This window comes from Papio anubis, chromosome 6 (genome assembly GCF_008728515.1).
Source record: "Papio anubis isolate 15944 chromosome 6, Panubis1.0, whole genome shotgun sequence".
In the NCBI taxonomy this organism is placed as follows: Eukaryota; Metazoa; Chordata; class Mammalia; order Primates; family Cercopithecidae; genus Papio; species Papio anubis.
Genome location: NC_044981.1, coordinates 44,296,419 through 44,320,210, shown reverse-complemented (window position 1 = coordinate 44,320,210; position 23,792 = coordinate 44,296,419). Strand labels below are relative to the sequence as shown.

The 23,792-nt window shown below is 45.7% G+C and overlaps 1 protein-coding gene across 3 annotated transcripts in view; it reads left to right on the top strand.

Moving 5' to 3' along the window:
* The window catches only part of CLIC5 (chloride intracellular channel 5), a 132,019-nt gene that overhangs the window by 63,704 nt on the left and 44,523 nt on the right, over positions 1-23,792 (top strand). For all 3 annotated transcript variants that reach the window (XM_017957913.2, XM_003897681.3, XM_009205297.4), the window contains exons 3-4: positions 1,331-1,456; positions 9,044-9,150. In XM_017957913.2, coding sequence (XP_017813402.1) covers positions 1,331-1,456; positions 9,044-9,150 — 233 coding nt within the window. The remainder of the gene's footprint in view (positions 1-1,330; positions 1,457-9,043; positions 9,151-23,792) is intronic.

The window sequence follows — 23,792 nt, the reverse complement described above, 5'->3', positions numbered from 1 at the left end:
CACATTCAACTGAAAGCTGAAAGCCTTCATAACTGGATTGAAGTTTTAACCAATGTCAGACCAACCTTTGATTTCTAATTTTGCAGCTACAATCACTCATTTTTAAATTTAAAATATATGAGTTTTTGTTGTTGTTGTTTTGAGACCGAGTCTCACCCTGTCCCCCAGGCTGGAGTACAGTGGTGACATCAATGGCTCACAACTGCCTTGAACTCCTGGGCTCAAGCAATCTTCCTGCTTCAGTCTCTCAAGCAGCCGAGAATGCAAGCACATGCCTCCATGCCCAGCTAATTTTTGTTTTTTGTTTTTTTTTGTAAAGATGGGGTCTCGCTATGTTGCCCAGGCTGGTCTCAAACTCCTGGGCTCAAGCGATCCTCTCGCCTCAGCCTCCCAAAGTGGTGGGATCACAGGCATGAGCCACTGTAGCTGTCTCAAAAATGCATGCTTTATTCATGTAGCCATTAAAAATATGTATCTACTGAGGGCCTCCTATATGCCAGGCATGGTTCTGGGTCTTTTCCCTCATGGAGCTTGAATCGTAAGGCTTTCTCTCAGGTATCTTCTTACTCACCAATACTCCCCAACAGGAGGTTCTTGGTTCAGAATCCTTGGTACTAGCCTACCTGGTGTTTGTGGAGGAATAATCTTAGCAATAAGAAGACTTTTGAAAACGTCTTCATTTAATAGTTTTGTTTTCAATCTAATAGTTTGTTTATTTTCCTGGCTACCCAAAGGCCATATCTGGGGCTGTTTATAGGTCAATAAAAGTATTTTGTTGAGTGTGACAAAAGGCTGACCAATGTTAGACATTAGTTATTAGATATTAAAATATAAGTTACACACAGTAGAAGCATCTAACTTGAACAAATGGCCCAAACTCCCAATTTTTTTGTATCTGGAGATATTTGTTAGGAAAAAAGTATGATCTAATTCATTAATTTTTGAAGTATGGAATCATGTATAGCACATTTTTGTTAGGCAGATTAGTAAAAGAGTTTTTAAAAGCAAAACCCCACGTCTCCCCTGGGTAATTAAAGCTTGGATCTGACTTAGTCACCTGGATTCTCTCCACTTTTTGAAATAGCACTCAACTTCTTCATCTTGACTTGCTGCTCTCTTGCTGACTCTACTGGACACACTTCCTGGGCCACACTACATTCTTTCAGAACTTTCTCCAACCTCCCCTGCCCTACACTGCACACCATAAATCTGTTTCCCCTGACAGGCATGTTGGATAGTACAGGGCGTCTAAGTTACAATCAATCTTAGGTTTCCCAGAACAGGAAGCACCCTGCTGTAAGCCAACACCTGAATCTTGCTCTGTCTACAGAAAGCCAGCCGACCTGCACAACCTGGCCCCTGGCACGCACCCGCCCTTCCTGACCTTCAACGGGGACGTGAAGACAGACGTCAATAAGATCGAGGAGTTCCTGGAGGAGACCTTGACCCCTGAAAAGTAAGGATCTGTTTCTTTCTGGAGCTGTTGAATGGGAAGAGTTCATGCTGGATCTATAAAGGCCTGGTGTTAACTTTGAGCAGATGCGTTTCCAAAGGAACCTCACCAGTCCAGAGAACAGGACTCTGTCTTCAAAGAGAGAGCCTAGGACCCCCAAAGGGCTGCGAACCTCAAAACCACTCCATGAAATTCACTCAAGAGTAGATATGGCCTATGAACAAGAGCCAGTCACTCCCAACTACACAGAGTGATTTTAGGAGCCCTAGGATACCACGCCTCCCTCGTCCCAGTATGTCCCCTTTTCTCCAGCTCACTTTGCTTGGAAGACCTCAAAGTGAGGGCAAAGTTTCCTTCATTTCAGCATGAGAGCTGAAAGGCTGACAGAATGAAAATAAGTCAGGAAAGGGTAACCCAGTGACTTAAAACAACATCCAGGGTCTTAAATCTGACCAAGTCTGGTCTGACTCCACAATTAAACAGATGAAAAAACTAACTAAAAGCAGCTCCTCTTCTGCAAACAGGTTCGGGGAGAGTATAGACCAGAGAGCTATAAGTTCTTGTTGGGTGACATGTTGCTACTGATGGAAAAGAGCGTAAAAAGGAGACAGATGGCTGCTAAAATGTACTCAAGCTAGACTTGTTCATTACAGAATACTGTTATCAAGGATTAAAACAATCACAATTTTTGAAAAAACTAGAAAAATAATATTACATGTAGAGTGAGGCAAGACCTTTATCCTGTAGGGTATTATCCTGCAGTGAGTCCTGTGGGGTATCCTGAGAGGGATTAAGCACAGGAGGAGGGGAGTCCGTTTTAAGACCTACTTTAGAGGTTGAGGGAAGTTGGCATCCTAGAGGACCATGAAGCTGGAGATAAAGGAATTAATTCCGGGGACTGTCAAGGCAGGACAGAATGAAGGGCTGAGCCAAGACAGGGCAGAAAAATCGAAGGAGAGGAGTAGGAAAGGTTCAGGACATACTAAGTTAGTAAAGTAAGTGGGATTTGACTATTAAAAACCACTATTCTGCATTTATTTTAAAGTTTCATTTATTCATCAACACTTTTATAGCCTTCATTTTGTGTCAGGCACCAATCACAGCACTTAGCTAATATGATTCATTTCATCCTTCTAGCATCTTAGGTACTATCATTAACCTCATTTCACAGTCAGGACAGGGTGAGAGTAAGTCACTTACCCAAGGTCGCACATCTAGTGAATTGCTGTTAAAAAATTAAAACTCCCAGTCATGCTCCAATTAAGCCTTAAACAGTCATACATTCTTCCTTAAAAATATTCTTTGTCATCCATATTCAGACAGTTTATTTGCACACTGAGAGTGGAAAGCCACCTCAAGCCCATTGGAAGCAGCTGAGTATACACTTTAAATAAGTGCATTAATTAAATCAATAGGGCAGCCCCACGTAGACACACACATCTCTGAACAGGACACCAGCCAGCCACTTGACTGGAAGTGCCCTGGGGGAGCCCAGACTCCATCCCCGTCCCCGGGACTCAACCTCATGGCTAGCACTGGTTTGAAATCCCACATGAAAAAATATGCTCTTTTCAATAACTAGAGTTTAGACTTTGCCTGGGAGACTCATAGAGGCAAGTTCATGACGCAGTTAACATTTTCCCTTTTAGAAGTAACACTGGCACTCAGGAGTGGGGGCTTCCATCATGATCATTAGGAAGTGGAAAGTGGAACCAGTGAGGAGCAGAGGGCCCCATTTGGTCTTTTGCCAAGCAGTGGATGGAGGGGTGAGGGGCTCGGGTACAACCCTAGTCTGCTAGTGATGTGCTGTGACCTCTTGAGCCAGTCCCTTCACCTCTTGAACCAGTCCCTTCTCTGCTCTCGGCCTCAGTTCCCTTCTCCGTGACAGGATGCCTCCCAGAGCCCTTCTTGCTCTCTGATTCTTCACATGCCCTTTAGCCAGGTTCCCCCACCACCACCACACCACCCCCAGTACAACTGTGCCTTTCCTGGGCTGCTTCTCTAACTCAGGGGTCTCCAATCTGCAACCACAGTGGGACCACAAGGTGGGCAGAGATCACTGGAGTCATATGCCCCATGTGTCCTTGAACATTATTCCAGAGGGGAGTCATCATCTGACTTCATCATCATTTCATCAGATTCTAAGTTTCCGTGATCCAAATAGAGCTGGGCAGGGCTGGATGCAGACCCTCCCTCCAGTCTCTCCTCTCCACCTACCTTCCCTGTCCTGAGCTCTGCTCCCACTGGTCCAGATCCTTCTCTGCACTGCAGTTGTGTATAGGAGGTTTTATGAAGTGCATTCCTGCCATGTTAGTGACCTAACAATCCAGTACACTCAGGTAGCCAAACCCTCGAAGCTGTTAAAATGCATATCTCCAGAAGGCTACCAAGGTGGGAGTGCTAAGGGTGAGGCCATCAGGTATTCCAGAGAGCTCCAGGAGTATACCTTAGCTGCCTCTGCACCCATCAGACTGAGGCAGGTGCCATAATCACCTCCCAGTAAATGTTACCAAGCCAGTGCCTCAGCCCCATAGAGACCTGCTGGTCTGCCCACAACAAACCACCAGCCTCACCAGGTTCCCAAGCGACCCAGGCTGGGAGGTGGAGTGGCTGGCAGGTTGAGAGGCCTCTGGAGCAGGGCAGCCTGGCCTTCTGGTTCTCTAGGGGGCAGCAAAACCCTCATAACCATTCACCAAGTGCTGGTCGGCCATGTGTTTCTCATCATACCACTATTTGTAAAAGCTGCCAAAAGCCAACACATTATGGGAGCCTTTTTCCCCTTAGCTTTATTTTTTAAAGGAGAAAACCACATACAAACACTCCAACCATTTTTTTTCAAATCACATTTGATCCCAGGGAGCATTTGGTGTCAAAATGAGGAATCCAGGAAGTCTCAAGTTGTTTCTAAATGAGACTAACATCCATCCCTCTCCTTAGACTGACCCAGTGAACACTCGACAAGGAAGTGTTGTGATTAATGCTGGGATTACTGTTGAGACATTCTGGCCCTTGCCTTTCATCTCCATGGAGTGGCCAAAGTTTCTAGGATTCAGCACTGAGAGTCAGGAGCCCTGCCTCTGGCCACCTCTCCACCAGTGTTTGTTATATGACCCTGGGCAAGCCTCTCTCCCTCTCAGACCCTCCTTGCCTTCTCATCTCTAAAATGAGGGGGTGAAACTACGCAGTCTCCAAAATGCCTTTTGTTGCATGTTCCACGATTCCATGAGTTTCTCAAAGTACTCTTCCAGAGCTGGTTACTGTCTCAAATAATCCTACTACATAGATGCTGTAATAAAAATTCAGAAGGGTAAACTGATATAGTCTAGTTACACAGTATGTCATTTAGTCACTCATCTAGCAAGAACGATTTAAGTATCAACAGGGTTCAGAACACTGACAGAATTGGAAGACAACTTGAATTCATTATTTAAAAAAATGTATAGCGATAACTGACCACAGTGAAAAACAAGAATGTTCTGACCTTCTGGGAGGTAGAGAAACAGTCTCCAGACCTCCCACAGGATGGCATGGTAGCTGGGGACAGGAGGTTTAGAGTCAGAGTGACTCAGGTTCAAATCCATACCACTAGGGTTGTGCTAGGCTGCAGTAACAAATCAGCCATAAAATTCCAATGGCTTAACAGAACACAGGTTTATTTCTCACTTGAGCAAATTCTGAGAGGGTAGTTGGCCCTGTTCCATCCTGTAGCTTTTGGAATACATACCCTCCAAGGCTCCTTCAGCAGGGAAAGAGAGAAGAAAGATCTCCCAAAGGGTTTTGCAGGGCCAGGGCTGAAAAAAAAAATGTCATGGTGACGTTACTTTCCCTCCTATCACATTGGTCAGAATCCACACACGATGCCAACTTAGGTGCTTAGGTGAGAGAGCAGCTGGGAAAGAGAATTACATGGCTATTTAATGAATATGCATTATTCATTCATCAGGCAAATGACCTGAAATCTCTAAAATCTTTAATTCTCACATCTATAAAACAAGAACCATACTGTTGATCTTATAGGGCTATTGTAGAAAATACTACTACTGAGCATAGTGCCTGATATGAAGTAAGAGCTCATTAAATGGTAGCTCAAAGAGTTAGAAAGAGTGGTCAGTGCCTGTTTTGGGTCTGTCTCCCAGGTGCAATTGTACAGACAATTGGTGACCTTAGGTCTTAAAACCCCAGATCCTAAGGGATATCTTTTAATGAATAAGCCAGGCCTCTTTCACCTCCAGGGATATTTTGCTTACACAGCAGACATGAGTAAAGCACACAGTCAAGGATTAGAAAAGTCAGACGCATTAACCTCTTTCTCGCGTGAGGGGTTGGTGAACTAAGGAAGTGGGAACAATGGAGAAAGGAGAGAGAGAGGAAGTCCTTCCACTTTTCAGCTCGTTAGAAAAAGGAGGGAAAACATTCCAGCTGCCATCAACAAGGGCATTCCATCAGAATCGTCTTTCTTTTTCTCCAGGGTATCTATCCCCAACACCAGTCTCAGGGCCTGGTCCTCAGTAGGTGTTTCATGCACATTGGTTTAATTGCATGGCGGGTATCCTTTTGTTTAGTGTCTTGGTTGGCTGCGACTAGTCAGTGAAAAATCAGTTGAAACTCTAAACCAGTTAGGGCACTTACCATCTGCAATGGTTTTCTCTTCCTTTTTGCTACTATTTTCTACTTTTGAATTTTTTTTTTTTTTTTTTTGGTGAGAAGCCAACTGTTTTACTTCCCAGAATGAAAGTTAAGTGCACGCATCTGAAATAAGATATCTTAAAAACAGGTTTTAGAGAAATTTTCATCAGTTAGATCAGGAGTCAGCAGCTTTATCTGTAAAAGGTCAGATAGTCCTGTGTTTTTGGCTTTGTGTGCTCTTCAGTGTCTGTCACAATTCCACGGTGACACTGGGCAAGAAGCCATAAACTAGTATGGAAATGAATGGGCATGGCTGTTTCCATAATATTTTACTTATGAACACTGAAATTTGAATTTCATATTATTGTCACATATCACAAAACAGTATCCTCCTTTTGATTTGTTTCAAGCATTTAAAAATGTAAAAACCATTGTTAGCTTGAGAACCGCAGACAAATAGGGATCATGGTTCACAGTTTGCTGACTCCTGAGTTAGAAAACTTTATCATCTCTTTGATTATCATCAGATCACATCAAATGTTATTTCAAAGCTGTTTCTGTGAATGAAACACTCTTCCCTAGCCTTTTAGAGAAACAAAATGTTCTTTGTAGCCCACTTCTTTGCATATTTAAAACATGCCATAAATATGGAGGTTAAATGAATGCACTTATCCTATACAGTATCCTCCCTCAGTGTAGTTACTGAAATTTGTGAAATTAACATCTTAGAGACACGTTTCCCACAAGAACAAAGCTCAAATGGAACACTGCACTATACAGAAAAGTCCCAATGAGTTCTAGTGCTTGGGAAACAGGATGACACCACCATAGCACCCTGAATACACAATCCTCTGTCATCAGCTTGGATTTGGTACCACATATCCCTGTTTGACCCACCCTGATTGTGAAGAAATGATCAGATGACTGAAAGTTTGACCAGTTGATGAGATACAGCAAAACAAAGCAAGAAACCCAAACCAAGCTACCCACTGAGGTGCATTTTCTAGGCCTTTCTGTCCTTACATTATCAAGGAGAAACAAAGAACACTTGGCATTTGTTAATGGTAATTTAAGTTTATCGATTCTAATAGCATGCTGAATTCTATGTGAGATGGCCGAAATGGGAAGAGATGCCACTAAATTCCCACGTCTTGGTAGATTATCTAGTATCTTGCAAGAAGCCCTGCTGTGTGCCCCCAGCCACAGCAGATGAATGTGATGATTCTCAGTTTACCCAGGAAGACATATGTGGAGCATCGGTGCAGAGCGCCCCCTCCTGGTGGATGGAGACAGCTCCTCCAGGGTGCGTAGCTCAGCCTTTAGGGCTCCGGGGCTTTGAGAATCAACAGCGGAGTTTATGGGAAGCCACACAACGTGGAATTTAAAACCTAGTCTTCCACAGTGAAACTGCCTGGGTTGGGATCCTGGCTCTGCCAGGCAGCCACGTGACCTCAGGCAAATTGCTTAAGCTCTCTATGCCACCGTTTCCTTATGTGGGAAGTTAGGCTAATAACAGTACCAACAGAGTTGTTCTGAGGAGCAAATGGTGAATTTGTGTAAAAGGATTAGAATAGTGCATGCCGCACAGTAGGTGCTCAATGCAAATTACCTTTCACTGTTTCCAGAGAAGCAGTGGAGGGGGAAGGACACTGCTGCAGGGCCAGGAAACCAGGTTCTCATCGTCCCTCCACCGTTTATTAGCCATCAACATTTATCTTCTCAGGTATCCAGTTCCCTTCCGTGTAAAAGGAGGACAATAATGCCTTCCTTATCTGCCTTACAGCAGAGAGTGGACTCTTCCAATGGCAGTATCTCTGAAATTACACAGCCACATAACATGGCCCCAAAAGGAGTCCTAGCTCATGGGCCAGTTGAGGAACAGAAAAGCATTCAAGAACAACAAATATTTTTAAAAATCTTGTTTGGTTCAAACTATCAAAAACATCAAAACAAACGAAAAGGATTTTGCTTTTTAAGCATAAAGCAATCCAACAGCCCGCAGTCAAAAACTATTCACCCAGAGATCACAAAGGTGCACATTAATTGAAAATAATGATAACCTGGCAACTGTCCCCCATCTCTTCCCACCCCTACCTGGTCATACCCATAAAATGCTTGTGAAATAATACTTACTTGAGTTGATTTTCTCACTTTGATGGGGCTAATGAGTCCAAGCCGTGGGTTCCCACATGAGCAAGATTACCTCCTTCAGTCTCAAGGCCAATCGTCCTAACTCCGGCCTGCCTCTTGTATTATTCTGGCTTCAAAATGAAAGGCTCTGTTGGGGGGGGGGGGGGGATGGAGGGCTGGATCATTGCAAATCTATCTCCAAATAAAATAAAATAAAATAAAATAAAACAATTGAAAACACATGTCCTTTTTTGGAGCTTGGTAGTTTCTGCATCTTATTACTGCACACAAATAATAAGCGTGTGAAGGACATGTCAGAAGAGGACCGTGGGTATTCTTCCTTTGGAGAAGTGGTTTAGTGCTAACATACCTGGCATCTCCTTGCTCCCAGAATCAGCTCTGTGTAGCTAGGATTATAATCACAGTACTAGCAATAGATGGCTATTTTAGTGGGTAGGGGAAGTGTTGAGAACTCTACCTGATAGAGAGGCAAGCTCAGCAGGAACTTTGGTTGGGCGCTCTCACTGGCACATCACTGTTGGTGGTCCCAATAAAAGGACACATCCTAAGCCCCCTGAGTGGTATTCTGGTTCTTTACCTAGCAGACTGTGTCACCCTAGGCAGATCTCAGCACCTCTCTGGGCTCTGGTTTCTTCCATGGATGACCTAGGGCTGAGAATGCCCACCCTCCCTATAGGATGAGGATAAAGACCCCCAAAACATTTTGTAGATGCAGCTGGAAAGGGAAGTATTGCTCATCGTGATAGGGATAGGCTCACCCTTAAAGGAGCTCCAAGTCTACTGATTCACAGAACACTGCGTCCTCAATTTCAGGTACCCCAAACTGGCTGCAAAACACCGGGAATCCAACACAGCGGGCATTGACATCTTTTCCAAGTTCTCTGCCTACATCAAAAACACCAAGCAGCAGAACAATGCCGGTGAGTGACTCCCTTCCACCAAGAACCCCTGGCAGTGTCTGCTTGCTGCCCAAGGCATCTTCAATTTGCCCATGGGTATGTCAAATACTTGGGCCAGAGAAGCATCTGGAACCAATACTGCTTATTATTTGCCCCCACTTCCCCCCCCACCACCATCTAGTCCCCCTTGACATAGGGGAGGCGGTGGTGGATCCTGCTGCCTGGCTGGTGCAGGAGGAAAGGCCAGGGGCTTTACTGCCAAGCTGGAGAGAGGAACGCAGTTTGTGCTCTGAGCCTGCCTTATTGTACAGCATAGTGCACTGCACAGGACAGTCCTAACTGCCCATTTGTCCCAGGTTCACAACCCTGCCTGTGATCACATGAGAAAAACATATTCCCTCTTCCTTCTGGTCCCTGCAAGATTTCTCCAGGGATTTTTCCAGAGGCCAAGGGAGAGGCAGCACAGTCACTACTGTGGCAAATGCGGAAGGCAGACCTGAGTTGTGTTCTCCCCTTCTGCAGGACAGTGGGTCCTGGAAAGCCACTCCTCAAAGCCTGTCCCAGCCTACATTGGGCCCTTCATTTCTAGCATTGGCTGCAGAATTCAGAACTTGGTTCTCTTGCGGGGCCTTCTGAAAGGGAGCTGAGTCCCCTCCAATTAAGCTCACAGCACTTTCAGTCCTTCATTTGTCATTGTCCTTTAAGAATTACCTAAAGTCACTTGAATGGAACCGTCCAATTAAGCAAGCATAACACTTGAAGAACGGTGTTAGGGCCATGAGGAACAGGCTGGCCACTGCAGTGCCAACCTGGGGGGCTGGGATTTTTATCCTATGGGCAATGGCAGCCATTCCCTTGCCCTCAGAATGGGATGACAAGACAGCCTCACAGGCTGGATGACTGGAGTCCAGCACAAAGCCAAGCAGTGCAAGTGCTCCATGAATCTTTGTGAATGAACGAGTGACTGATGCACAATGGACCAAAACAAGGGAATAGATGCTAGATGCCCCAGAAGCTCCAAGGAGAATAGCATCTCTTTGGATCAAGGCGACCAGCATATGCAGCCATGCATGGTCAAAGAGATGAAATGTTGGCAGGAACAGAGTTGGTGTAGTGGGAAGTAAATAATTTAGGAAGTTACTGAGGACCTGGATTGTAACAAGTGCAAAACTCGATTCTGGAGGTCCAAAGAAGAAACAAACACTTCCTCAGTCTTCAGTGCCTGGCAGGTGCAGAAGGAAAGGCTTCAAGTCAGTTTGATCCAAGAGATCTGGAGAGCCAATTAACCGCAGGTAAAAGAACAAAATAATTTCTGTCGAAGGTATTCAGAACCGGAAGCATTTACCATGCGGGTAAATGCATGAGACTCCTTTTCTGGGAGTTTTAACTGGGTCGTAAAGATTAAGAAAGAAGCAGTCGGCTGAGATCATTGAGTGGAAGATGTGGGAAAGTTGAGAAAAGGTCAGGGACAGAGACTGGAAAAAGTGACTGAAGCCTGCAGTGCCAGCCTGGAGGGCTTGGTTCTTTGTCTTGTGGGCAATGGCACCCATTAGAGGTGTGTGTAGAGAAACTAGAAAGAGAGTGGCTTCTGGGAAATAAGAAGAAGGCTGTGTAAAATACTTTCAATCTACTTGGTACTCTTGCTTCATTGCTGCTTGGACCCTGTAGTGTGCTGAACCCCCCCAGAATTCACATCCAGCCTGGGCAACATAGCAAGACCCTGTCTTAAAAAAAACAAACTTGTTTTCAATTAGCTGGGCAAGGTGATGTATGACTATAGTCCCAGCTACTCAGGAAACCAAGACAAGAGGATTGCTTGAACCCAGGACGTCGAGGCTGCAGTGAGCTATGATCATGCCACTGCATTCCAACCTGGGTGAAAGAGCAAGGTCCTGTCTCTAAAAAAAAAATTTTTTTAATGTATGTCCACCTGGGATCTCAGAATGTAACCTCACTTGGAAATAGGGTCTTTGCAACTATAATTAGTTAAGGATTTGGCGATGAGATCATCTTGGATTTAGTGTAGTCCCTAAATCCAATGACTGCTGTTTTTAAAAGAATAGGAGAGGGGCCAGGTGTGGTGGCTCTTGCCTGTCATCCCAGTACTGTAGGAGACCAAGACGGGCGGATCACCTGAGGTCAGGACTTTGAGACCCCCGTCTCCACTAAAAATACAAAAATTAGCCAGATGTGGTGGCACATGCCTATAGTCCCAGCTTCTTGGGAGGCTGAGGCAGGAGAATGACTTGAACCCAGGAGGCGGAGATTGCGATGAGCTGAGATAACACTGCTGCCCTCCAGCCTGGGAAACAGAATGAGACTCTGTCTCAGAAAAAAAAAAAAGAAAAGAAAAAAAAAAAGGAGGAGAGGAGAGGATAGAGACATGCAGGGGAGAAGGTCATGTGAAGACAGTCAGAGACTGGGGTGATGCTGTCACAAGCCAGGGAACTCTTAGCTTTCTGGAAGCTGGAAGAGGCAAGGAAAGACACCTGCTAACACCTTGATTTTGGAACTGTAAGGGGAAAAGTCTCTGTTGTATTAAGCCACCCAATTTGTGGTACTTTGTCGTAGCAGTCCTAGGAAATGAATACGGCCCCTCAGAGCCATTGTGCGAAACAACAGCCATTGCTGCTTTCCTGGCTGAGGACACAGAACCAAACAAGAGGGCCCATGACTTGTCTGCCCCCAAGGCAGAGCTGGCTCTCGAACCCTCATTTTCAGACGCCACACCCAGTATCCTTTCCTCTTGGCCACAAATATCTTCTTTCATACTTGTCAAAGTGCCCTCAGAAAGATTATCTTATTTGAGCCTTCCAGGTTTTTAAAATTATAAATGGTATTTACATATTATCCATATTTACAGTTCTCCTATTCCCAAGGCCAAAGCCAGTTTCCACCAAATGCCGCATATCCATTTCTTATAAACTCAGTACTCTCCAATTTTCATTGTTTCCCCTTCTTCTGTTTCACCCTGTTTTCTTCTGTAATGAGACTTGCCCTTGTGACTCCTGCTTCCCCTAACTCATTTGCACATTTCAAAGCTCCAGCATTGCTGCTTTCCCAAAAAGCCTGTCCCCAGATGTGCTATTCCACCTTCTGTTTAACAAGACACCACACATTCCTTCCTTAGAACTATAACTTGCCCACGCCCCTCCCTTCCTCTTTACTTGTCCTTCCTCCCACCCAATATCCCCCAGTTGTGGTCCACTGGGTCCAAAATTCTTAGACTTAGCAAGCCAGAGGTCAAGGCTCCTGTAGGGCTTGCCCTCCTGTAGAGAGCAGCATGGCTCCTACGCTACGGTCCCAGAGCCCCACAGCCCCTGACCCGGGAGGGGGTCCATCCCCTGTCTGCTCCGTGTGAGCTCTGTGGCTGTGGCCGCTCCCCAAGAGCATCAGCATTCAGGCCCGGGCCTCCTTCCATATGCCGCCCTACATTACTTTGCCAGTTTCTTTCCCCTCTGGATCTTCAGCGCTGCACCTAGTTCTGCAACTTTCTTTCTTTAAAGGGTTTCTCTTGTGTTTTCATTTACTTTATCTTGAGCAGAGCCCTCCCTCCCCTCCACCTGGTCACTAATGCCCCAGCCCCCATACACACACTGACCCAGGTCATGATCCTTCTCTCATGAAAGCATGAGAAAAACCAACACTGTTACATGGTTCTCCATGGTGGGTCATCTCTCCACTCCTGTGGTGACTACAGGAACCACCAAGTAAAATTTCCCTGTTGTTCCCCAAAGCCTCATAGGTCCCCAGCTACCACATCCATGGGAATCATCCTGGCAGTACTGGAGTAATGGAGAGAATCATCCATTAGTCTGTACAGTCAGTCATTCATTGATTCATTCAAAAAACCGCAAGTTATACAAAGTGTCTACAAGTCCGAGCTAATATTTAAAGGGCACTGCTTATGTGCCAGGTACTGTGCTAGGTTCTGGAGTTGCCAAAGCAATGAGACAAAGTCATTGCCCTCCATGAACCTAACAATCTATAGGGGGCTGTGAAACATGAAAACATGCAATTCCTGGCCTGGGATTGAATCCCAGCACTTTTAACTGCACAGCTTTACCCAAGAGACTTACTTTCTCTGAGCCTCTGGCTCTGCATCTGTAAAATGGACTTTATATTCAGATTCTTTATCTGCCAATTAAGGCAAAATAATATCACCAAGGTTTGTAATGCAGGTTCATCTATTTTATGACTCAGTGCATGTAAAACCCTTAACACAGAGCCTGGCCTAGTAACTGTTAAATTTGATTATTTTGATTATTGCTATTAGCACAAAAATAGGATCAAGATGAGTAATGGCATCAGAGACTGCTGCTTCAGCTCTTGCTTCCCCCTCAGTGAGCTCTTCCAGATCCCCCACCCATTCAGTCTATTTTCTACTTTTTAGACTTTGTTGGTGCATGGTCCTCCTCTCCAAAGTGTCATCAAGGAGCGTCAGTGGCCTGGCCCGACTCTCATACCTCAGCAGCCTTGCATTTTTGTTTGTTCCCTGAGTGATGATTCTGTGCTCCGTGTTGAGGCCTATCATTGTACTCGCCCCTCCTCTGTAATTTCTAGATCCGGGTCCCCTTGGTCTGCAGTAACCAGATTCTGCCTCCATGCCCCCTCCTCTCACTCTTTCCAAACCTGCTCTTCACTTCACTTAAATGTAGCCTGGATTTTCTCATGACTGGGTGGCAAGACCCCACATTAAGTCAGGTGCTACTTGGGGAACTTGCTTCGTTTTCTTGTGCCTTAAGATCTCTCACCCCCACCCCTTGTTTTGGGGAGAAGGATAAGGGCTGTGTTTCTAAACATGCCATGTTTCCCATGCAGAGAGGCAGGCGACTCTGCGTGGCTCAACTTGCAGACTCTAAAGCCGACTGCTTTAGAGTTCAGACACCAGCTTTGCCTCTTGTCCTTGTAACATGGGGCAGGTTACTTCAACTCTGTAATGCCTCAGTTTCCTCATCTGTGAAATGGGGGTAATAACTGTGCATACCTCATAAGTGTGCTTGGAATAATGCCCACCACCATGTTCAAAGTCAGCTGCTGGGGCCGGGCATGGTGGCTCACCCCTGTAATCCCAGCACTTTGGGAGGCCGAGGCGGGTGGATCATCTGAGGTCAGGAGTTTGAGACCAGCCTGACCAATATGGCGAAACCCTGTCTCTACTAAAAATACAAAAATTAGTCGGGTGTGATGACAAGCACCTGTAATCCCAGCTACTCAGGAGGCTGAGGGAGGAGAATCACTTGAATCCGGGAGGCGGAGGTTGCAGTGAGCCGAGATCACGTCACTGCACTCCAGCTTGGGCAACAAGAGTGAAAATCTTTGCTTTTGGTGCCAATGTTGTATTCTCATGTGTTTTTGCCCCTTTCTTTGTAACTGGAGAGGAAGCAGGCATGCCTATGCCTGTAGCCTAAGACAAGAATTGAGTATTTCTCCTGCTGTATTCACGCCAACCACCTTCCATCCATCATTCTTTTGCACAGCCCACTTCCACAGGACTGCCTTTCCCCTCATGAGCGGTCTAAAAAGCCCCAAGTGCAATAGTATCTAATCTGTATCACATGCAGGCTCGAGGCTTAAGCTCTCTCAGGCCTCTCAGGCGACCTGCACTAAATGGTGTTTTGCCCAATCTGGATGATTTTAGTCTTTCAAGGCTTCCTATGAGTTCCCCCTTTTCTTCCCCCTTCAAGTCCACTTTTCTCTCTTATTTCCACCTCTGTATTCCTCTGTCTTGGGGGGCCTTCTTTCTATTTTAAAATTTATACTCCACTTGTTTCAGAAAGGCTTTATAGTTACTCACAGGGATGTATAAAGCATGTCAAACCAACAAAGGCCAGGAGGAGGTGAGAAAGAAAAACAAGGAGACTACCAGAAAATGGAGCCCGGGGTGAGTTAAAACAGCCGGAGCAGCCCCGGGGCCTTCGTGCGCCACACAGAAGGTAGACCACAAATTTGGCTCTAAACTTGTGAGCAGACAAAGCAAAACAGGGCCCCTGGTCAGCTGCAGCTCGGTCCTCCTAGAAGATAAAAACAAACCAGCCTCCCAGAAGAATAACAAATATTCCTGCTGTGAGCCGCAGGCACGGAGGAGCTGTGGTTTCCATTTTCTTTGGCTCTCCCCTCCTGTGACTTCTCTTTCAGGCTGCTGTAGACTCCAGGCCCTGCTGACTTTCTGCTGCTCTGACTCCTCTCCACCTTCCCCCACCTGTGGGCTGTGCTCCTCCCCATCTCACAACCCCTGTGTTCTCTCTTCACCTGAAACTCACTTTCTTCCTTTCTCTCCATCTTCTCTGGAAGACTCAGGAGACCTCCCTGCAGCCTCAGACGTGTGTCACCAACCTCCCTGCTCCTCTCTGTCCACCCAGGACATGGGACACAGAACAGCCCATCTGGGTTTATCTATTTTCATCAAGACGAATGGGCTCCCGCATTAAGTATGCAAAAATGCACCCCTTTCGCGCGAAAGGTTGCACCTAGTTCTCTTTTTATGGAAGACTCTGAGATGTCCTAACATATTCTTCCTAAAATATTTGTCCTAAGAAGGTGCTTCTAACTTCCTAAAGAAAGCCCTAAAAACCTTCCTTGGTATCTGTGATGTGCTGGGCACAGTGCTGTGTGTTCAGGGTACAAGGACCATGCTCAGACTGCGTTGCCCTTCATTAGTTGTAACTGCAGTGGCCATATTTTCCAAACTGAAAATCAGATGCCTAACAAATTGCCTTCATTGAAAATAATCAAATTATAAGAAATTGGTACTGTCCCAGGAAATCCAGGACACATGTCCCCAAATGAAAAGCACCTGGTTAGGGCTAAGCCCTCTGCTTCTCCTTTCTCTCTCCAATCCAAGCTCAAATATGGTTACCAGAGGGCGAGGGAGTGTACCTCAGTTCCCACCACCTCCTGGTTCCCAATTTGTTGCTGGAACAAAAAAGTAGCCATTAGCCACACAGGTCCCTGAGCAGTCTTGGTTCTGTTTCCAAATGAAGGCCAAGGTTTCCACTTCCCTAAGGCTCACATCAGAGGCTCCTCTTCCTGGAACCTGGAAGTGGGCAGTGTGCTCCCTGGGCTTATTCTGGAAAAAGTGATTGTCCGTCCTACATAGAATGGAAGAAGACTCTCGGGTTATTCTAGGAACCTCAGTGAGCTTATCTCAGAATTCAGATGATCATTCTCACTGAATGGGAACGTGATTGAAGGAGTACATTGTGGTTCTTATTAACACAATATCAATGACTGCCATCCTGCCTCTCTCGTTTCCCTTCCTCATCTCCTAGAGCCCTCATAAAAGGCAGCAGAGGCCAGCCAGCCACAGCTGCATTCCTCGCTATTTCTTTGTCTTCATGTTCCATTCAGGCCCGAATCTTCAAATTGCTCCAGTCTTCTCCTTCTAAGAAGTGCCACCTGCAGTAGGTCATGCTCCTGGCTGATGCTGCTAGAAAAAGAACTCATCTGTATCACTGGCAGTCTTTCTTTTCCTTCCAAGTTCTCATGGTTTCTCATGGTTTGTGTCCCCAACAACCCTTCCCTGTTCTCCCATCTTGCAGACTGCCTGGTGTGACCACACCAATAGGCTGATTCCTGCAGCCTGCTCTGGTCCTGCCTACCTGGGAGTCACAGTGCCTCCTCCCCTTCACTCCCTTTTAATAAAATCTTAAGACTCTTAAAGTAAACATATTAAGCAAGATCATCCTCATTTGATGTATAGAAAATGTAGGCTTGCACACTTCAGCTTAACATTAGGAAGTTTACAATTAGGCCAGGCATGGTGGCTCACGTCTGTAATCCCAGCACTTTGGGAGGCCAAGGTGGGCAGATCACTTGAGGTCAGGAGTTTGAGTTCAGCCTGGCCAACAAGGCAAAACCCAGTCTCTACCAAAAGTACAAAAAAACCAGTCAAGCATGGTGGTGCACACCTGTAATTCCAGCTACTTGGGAGGCTGAGGCAGGAGAACCGCTTAAACCCAGGAGGCAGAAGTTACAGTGAGCCAAGATCATGCCACTGCACTCCAGCCTGGGCGTCAGAGCAAGATTCCATCTCAAAAACAAACATACAACAAAACCTCTAAGAAACAACAACAAAAAATGCTATCACTTAAACAAAGTGTTTTCACTTAGCCTCTCATATTTTGATTGTAAGACATTGCCTGATTTCACAGATGTTAAAGAGTGAAAAAAAAATGTGCACCTTAGACTTGATGAGATGTAATAGTGGACTTTCACAGTCCTTTCCAGATCTAACCTTTTATTGCTTCCTTGAGGCTATTCAGTGATATATCAGACCCTCCTTTTGCTTGACCTTGAGCTACCCTGTTGGAAAAAAAGTGAATCAAGTTCAATATTGCTTCTAAATTGCTCTGGGATAGCTGTACTAGCTCCATTTCCAGTAAATAGCAACTCCGCTCTCTGTCCCTCTTGCCTGGAAACAGGTAGCACTTCCTCGTAAGTCAGGCTTTGGCAAACTTTCTCTGTAAAGGGTCAGAGAGTACATAGCCTCTACTAGACTCTGCTCAATTGTGCTGCAGGAATCATAAAGCAGCCACAGATAATATGTAAGCAAATAAATAGGACTGTGTTCCAATAAAACATCATTAAGGGACACTGAAATTTGAATTTCACATCATTCTCACATCATGAAATATTCTTCTTCTTTTGACTTTTTTCCAACCATGCAAAAATGTAAAAAACAAAACAATTCTTAGCTTGAGGGCAGCATGAAAGTAGGCAGTGAACTGGATTTAGTCCTTGGACTGTAATTTGCTGACCTCAGTCTTAGGCAGTCCGTGGCTACAATAGCAAGTTCTGCTAATTTCAGTATGCCTCAGCCTCCTCAACGGTAATACGGAGATTGTAATAGCACCCTCTCTTGTAGATTTGTCATGTTAATTAGATGAATTAATGCATATAAATCACTTAGGACAATTCCTGGCACACAGTAGGCACCAATATGTGATAGCTATTGCTGCTGCTGCTGTTGCTGCTGCTGCTATTAATTTCACAATGCTTCCCCCCTACCCCCATACCTAGTGTCCACCCTTTGGACTGGGCAACCCAGCTTTCCCTGTAATGTGGGAGCATGTGCTGCCCTCTTCTGGCAGGCAGAGGAATCGTCGCCAGAGCCAGCTGATACAATTCATTCAAGGCCTGTGGATTCGCAAGGGTCTTCCTATACAAGGATTCAGTTTTAGCTAAGCCAGAGCTTAGAGGGTTCAGACAAGGCTAGGTCTTCTTCAAGGCTCAAAGTCTTCTTCAAGGCTCAAAGTCACCTTCCACTATCTATCCCCCGCATCAAGGGAAGGGCATGTCCACCAGGCCTGACAGATCTCCTGGAGGTCCCCGGCAGCCCTTCCCAATGACAACTGCCCCCAAAATGTTTCTTTCTCCCTTTCCTCTCCCCATTCTACAACCTCCAGTCTTTACATTTATGAACTTCCTTGACCTAAAATAAAAAAGTGCTCGAAAGGATTCAGAGCGGCCTGGGAGGGCTGTTAGCCTAGAACTAACAAGCCTCTTATTATCAAAGGCCCTGTGCTTTCCCCCAAAGCGTCATGAAAGCCACTGCTGCTTCGGGGTAGGTGGAGAGGAGGGTGGGGGGCAGTGAGGTGGGGCATTTTTTCCAGATTCCCAGGATGTGGTGAGCCACGTTTAAAAGAGAGTGTGTGTATTTATTATTCCAAGCCACTTCAATCACAAGGCGCTTCATGCCTTCTCCCCTTCCTCCCTCCCAGCCCCCAACCCCGTGTTACAGTGGCCCTGTCTGGAGGGCCTGGCCATCCAGGGGATGGGTGCGGCATCCCCTTCTCATTCTGCCTTGTGCTCTGCCACGAGTCTGATGAGGAAGCGAAGGCTACGTGTAAAAGCAGCAGGAATGTGAAACCTAATTACCCCGTAGCATGCTCAGAAACAGTCACTTAGGTGGCCGTGGGGCTCCATGTCTACTGTGTTGGAAACACAGAGCAGTTCTTTTGGAGGACACTTGGGTCCCAGGAAGACCTCCACAGAGGCCTGGGAGCCCCACGGTGGGCTGTTATCAGGCCATCTCGATGAAGGCTCCTGGGTGGTCAGGCCAACCTCCACAGCAGTGCGGATAACATGTGACCGTCTCGCCACTTCCTCATAAAGCAGCCATTGCTGTCTCATTTCAAAAACGCCTCTGGTCACAAAGGGACCCTTCAGGCTGCCTTCCTTGGCAACCCCTGTGTGCAAATAGCCAACTAGGGGTATTTTGTTTGTTGGTTTGTTGGGTTAAAGTTTTGCTTTGACTAGCATTCTTGCAAGGAAAAACAAATAGCCTAGGCTCGGTGGGACCCACCTCGGAGGTCTGGTGGGCTCTGCACTTGCATGTCCTCGTCTCCTCCCTCAAGGAGGGTCCTTGAGGCTGAGGGCAGGAGGGAGGGGAGGGGGCAAATGCTTTCTCTGGCCCCTCCCATGAGTTGCCCGAGGGATTCCTCCAGAGGGTCTTCGATTTGGTTCATTATTGAGGTGGATGCTTGCAATTTATAATTTAACAAATCTTGCTCCTGAAACGAATCCTTGGGCAGTTGTAAGGAAGGCGGTTGGTGGCGGTGTGGCCTGTTGAATGGGGCAGGCATGGGGAGGAGGGGGTGGGGAGAGCTGGGCCCTGCATGGGTGGGCGCATTCATTAGTGGAATTTTGCTGTGTGGGCTCCCTGACTGGAGTAGAGCGGAGACCACCAACACCATTCCATGTGGTGGAATTTCCCGCTGTCTGACCAGAATGAGTTCTCCTGGCCTGGCCTGGATGCAGATCAAGACCTGGGGAATAAAGGAACATTAAACAACCGATTTGCACATGAGTTAAATGCTCTTTCACCTCTTCCTACCGTTACCTCATCCTATGCAACCGACACCTCTTGTCTTTGTGCAGTCTACACATAGGAACCAAATACGTTTCTCAATCTCTCTCTCTCCACACACACACACACACACACACAGACACTTATGCACTTCGTGTGTGTTCTGATGTTCCCATGTACTGGCAAAGCCCATCACATACCTCCTTAGACAGGCTCATTTCAATTAATCTGAAAAAAAGTGCTTACATGCAAAATTATATTCGTGATGGGACACAATGTAAGTCTCATAACTTTACCACTAAGCACAGGATATGCAGACTACAGAAGTACAGTAGTGTGTCCATGGGTGTGTGTGTCTACATTTCATTGTGTGTGTGTGTAGGTTGGAAGTATCATAGTTCTAGCAAAAGCTTCAGCATTTCTCGGCTTTGAAACATCTTTTGCTACCAACTAGTGTTGCAAAGACATAAGAATTAAAACCAGGGATTAAATCTAGCCTGGTATTCTGACTTTATCAGCAGTTTAGAGAGGATAATTTGTTGGGGAAAAGTTGCTACATGGAACTTTGCCTTTAAAACCCCAGGCTTTCTTTCAAATCCTGCTCCAGAGCCGTCTTGCAGGAAGGCACTCCACCCCACCTCAAGCTTGTTTCCAGGCTGAACCGGAGTAGCCTCATGAGCTAAAGACAAGCACAGACTTAAGGCTTAAGCATAAAGCAGCACTTCTTTACATTCCTCTTGTTAGCCAGACCATTTTCTACCTTGCACATACATTTGAATCCCCTGGGAGTTTTAGGGGAAGAATAACCCCATAGGTTCTTAGTTGGAAGGGACCTCTGTAACAAAAGACAGATTAACAAGAGAAAAACAAGTAGAAGTTTATTAACACGTGTATTTCCTATAATGAGGAGTTTTCCAAGAGATGGCTTTGAATTCTAGTTTCACAGCATCTTCATCAAAGGACAGTAAACTTTTAGAGATGTGACAAGGGAAAAAAACTTTGAGTCTCTAGGGGCATCAACTTGGGGGGATAGAAGATAAATGAATAGCAGATAAAGGCCAGTTAGCAAATCTTGTTCAGTGTAGATTCCTGCAGAGCCATCTCCAAGAGCATAAGGGTCTTAAGTTGTTTTCAGTGGTTCTCCCTGGAAGAAATGGGGAGGCAAGATACATTTTGTCTTTGTAAATCTATGTCCTCCTTTTAGACAAATAGATGGAGGGCAGAGAGCTTTACTCTGTCTGTTTCTTCTGAATTGTCTTCGTCTCAACAATCTTTCCTATTTTGGGGGTGGCATATCCTGGTTTCCCACAGGGTCTTGTTATGAAGCAGATATTTAGGTAGTGGATCTGGGGCGAGGCCTGAGAGCTCCCAGGCGATTCTGACACTGCTGGTCCAGGGCTGTGCTGTGAGAAGCAGGATTCCGAGCAGCTGTCTCTGTGAGGAAGTGTGCTGAGTGTGCCTCCTTCATCATTGTCACCCCCAGACCCCAGCTCAGCATCTGACCCAGGGCAGATACTCCATCATTATTTGTTAAATGAGTGAAAAAAAGTATACCAAACACCTCAACATGCCTCTACCATGTCTATGCCTTTGCCTAGGAGATGATGACGGGGCCTCATCAGAGCCACAGGCACGTCCTCGAGCCACTTCCTGTCCCAGCTGTGGAACCTCACCTTTTAAATCTGTCCCCATGTTGCAGACTCCGCTATGCTCTGACTGTATTTATTTAAAACTTCCCAGTCCCCCTTTAAATCCTATGATGTTCTGTGACTAGCATTGTCTTTGACTTGAGAACATACAATGATTTTGTAGCCTCTGTTACATGATATCAAGCTTCATGGTGAATAATCTCACTTAGAACCAATCAACAAAGGAGTGCAAGAAACTGAGCAGCTCTCCTTAGTAGGATGGCCAGTGTACTGGTGGGCTTTGCTGAAGTGGAATTTTTCTTTTCACCATTATTTTTATAACCGCATTCAAGGGAAATTCTATTTGGTGTTAAAGGTGATACTTTACCAAGAGTCAAAAGAGAAAACACAGAAGGCTAATTTCTAGTGTTTTTTCAGCTAGAAGTCAGAGGTCAAATTATTTTTCTAAGACCCCTGGTGGACAAAGCATTTAATAATCTGGATCAAGGTAAATAAAATATGTTTCTCTGGCTGGGCGCAGTGGCTCATGCCTATAATCCCAGCACTTTGGGGGGCTGAGGCGGGCGGATCACAAGGTCAGGAGATGGAGACTATCCTGGCTAACACAGTGAAACCCCATCTCTATTAAAAATACAACAACTAAAAATCAGCCAGGCGTGGTGGCGGGCACCTGTAGTCCCAGCTACTCGGGAGGCTGAGGCAGGAGAATGGCGTGAACCCAGGAGGTGGAGCTTGCAGTGAGCCGAGATCGCGCCACTGCACTCCAGCCTGGGTGATAGAGCAAGATTCTGTCTCAAAAAATAAAAATAAATATATATATGTGTGTGTGTGTGTGTGTGTGTGTATGTGTGTGTGTATATATATGTGTGTGTGTGTGTGTGTATGTGTGTATATATATATGTTTCTCTGTGTGCATGTCTAGAACCTCTTCCCTTCCTGAACATTCTGAGGAGGGGAGGGTTGAGTCACGTGATTTCTCAGACCTCCTGCACTCAGCTCAAACTCTGATGGTCTCATGCTCACTGATGTTTGCCAAGATAGTTATCCATGTTCTGTTTCCATTGTGGGGACCCCAAAGATGAGTTTTACTCAACATTTTGCCCAGGTCTGAAACTGCCTCAGTTCTACCTGAGTCATTTGGCAGAGAGGTTGGTGCTAACCTATGCTTCTCTCTTGGCTCTGATAACAAAATGGCTAGGACTCTGTGGGAGGGCATCTCAGACCAAACTAATCAAATCCCTTCATCCATTCTCAAAAGACCAAGGGCTACTATTAGACAAAGAAAGGGAACCGTTGTTCCTCTACAGAGTTAAAGCTTGTTACATCAGTATATAGACATAGAGTCGCATGATTTTAGGGTCCTTCATCTTTCCTCACACCACACTGAATAGCTTATTCTTTCAACAAATACTTATTCAATACCAGACGCTGTGCAAGGTGCTAGAATAAAAGTGGAATAATGAGGTTGGGCGCAGTGACTCATGCCTGTAATCCCAGCGCTTTGGGAGGCTGAGGTAGGTGGATCACGAGGTCAGGAGTTCGAGACCAGCCTGGCCAATATGGTGAAACCCCATCTCTACTAAAAATACAAAAATTAGCTGGGCATGGTGGCACGTGCCAGTAGTCCCAGCTACTTGGGAGGCTGAAGCAGAAAAATTGCTTGAACCAGGGAGGCAGAAGTTGCAGTGAGCTGAGATCGCACCACTGCACTCCAGCCTGGGTGACAGAGAGAGACTCTATCTTAAAAAAAAAAAAGGAATAATGAAATATTGCCATATTGGCAATACCTATGTATTTTGGCAAATGTTGTGTTTGGCTGTTTGTAATAGAAGCCTGACTACAGTGGCTAAAGCAAATATGTATTTTATTAGCAAAACCTATCTAGTGTTTTACTATGAGCCATGCCCTGTTCTAAACACTCTTGATAAATGTTTACTTCTTAAGAGGAATTTGCTTCTCTCACATAACAAGAAGTCCAGAGAGTAGAGAGTTCCAGGCAAATGTAGTTTCTGAAAGAAGTCGAAAATTGAGCTGCTGCTTAGAGCTCCTGATTCTCCATCTTTAGTGTGTGATCTTCATTCTTATTTCACAGGATGGTTGCTCCACCTCCAAATATCGCATCCACATTCCAGACAATGCCAGCTGCATCTATCTTATTTTTTACAGAAGCCCATTAATTAATTTCTACCAATATCTCATTAGCC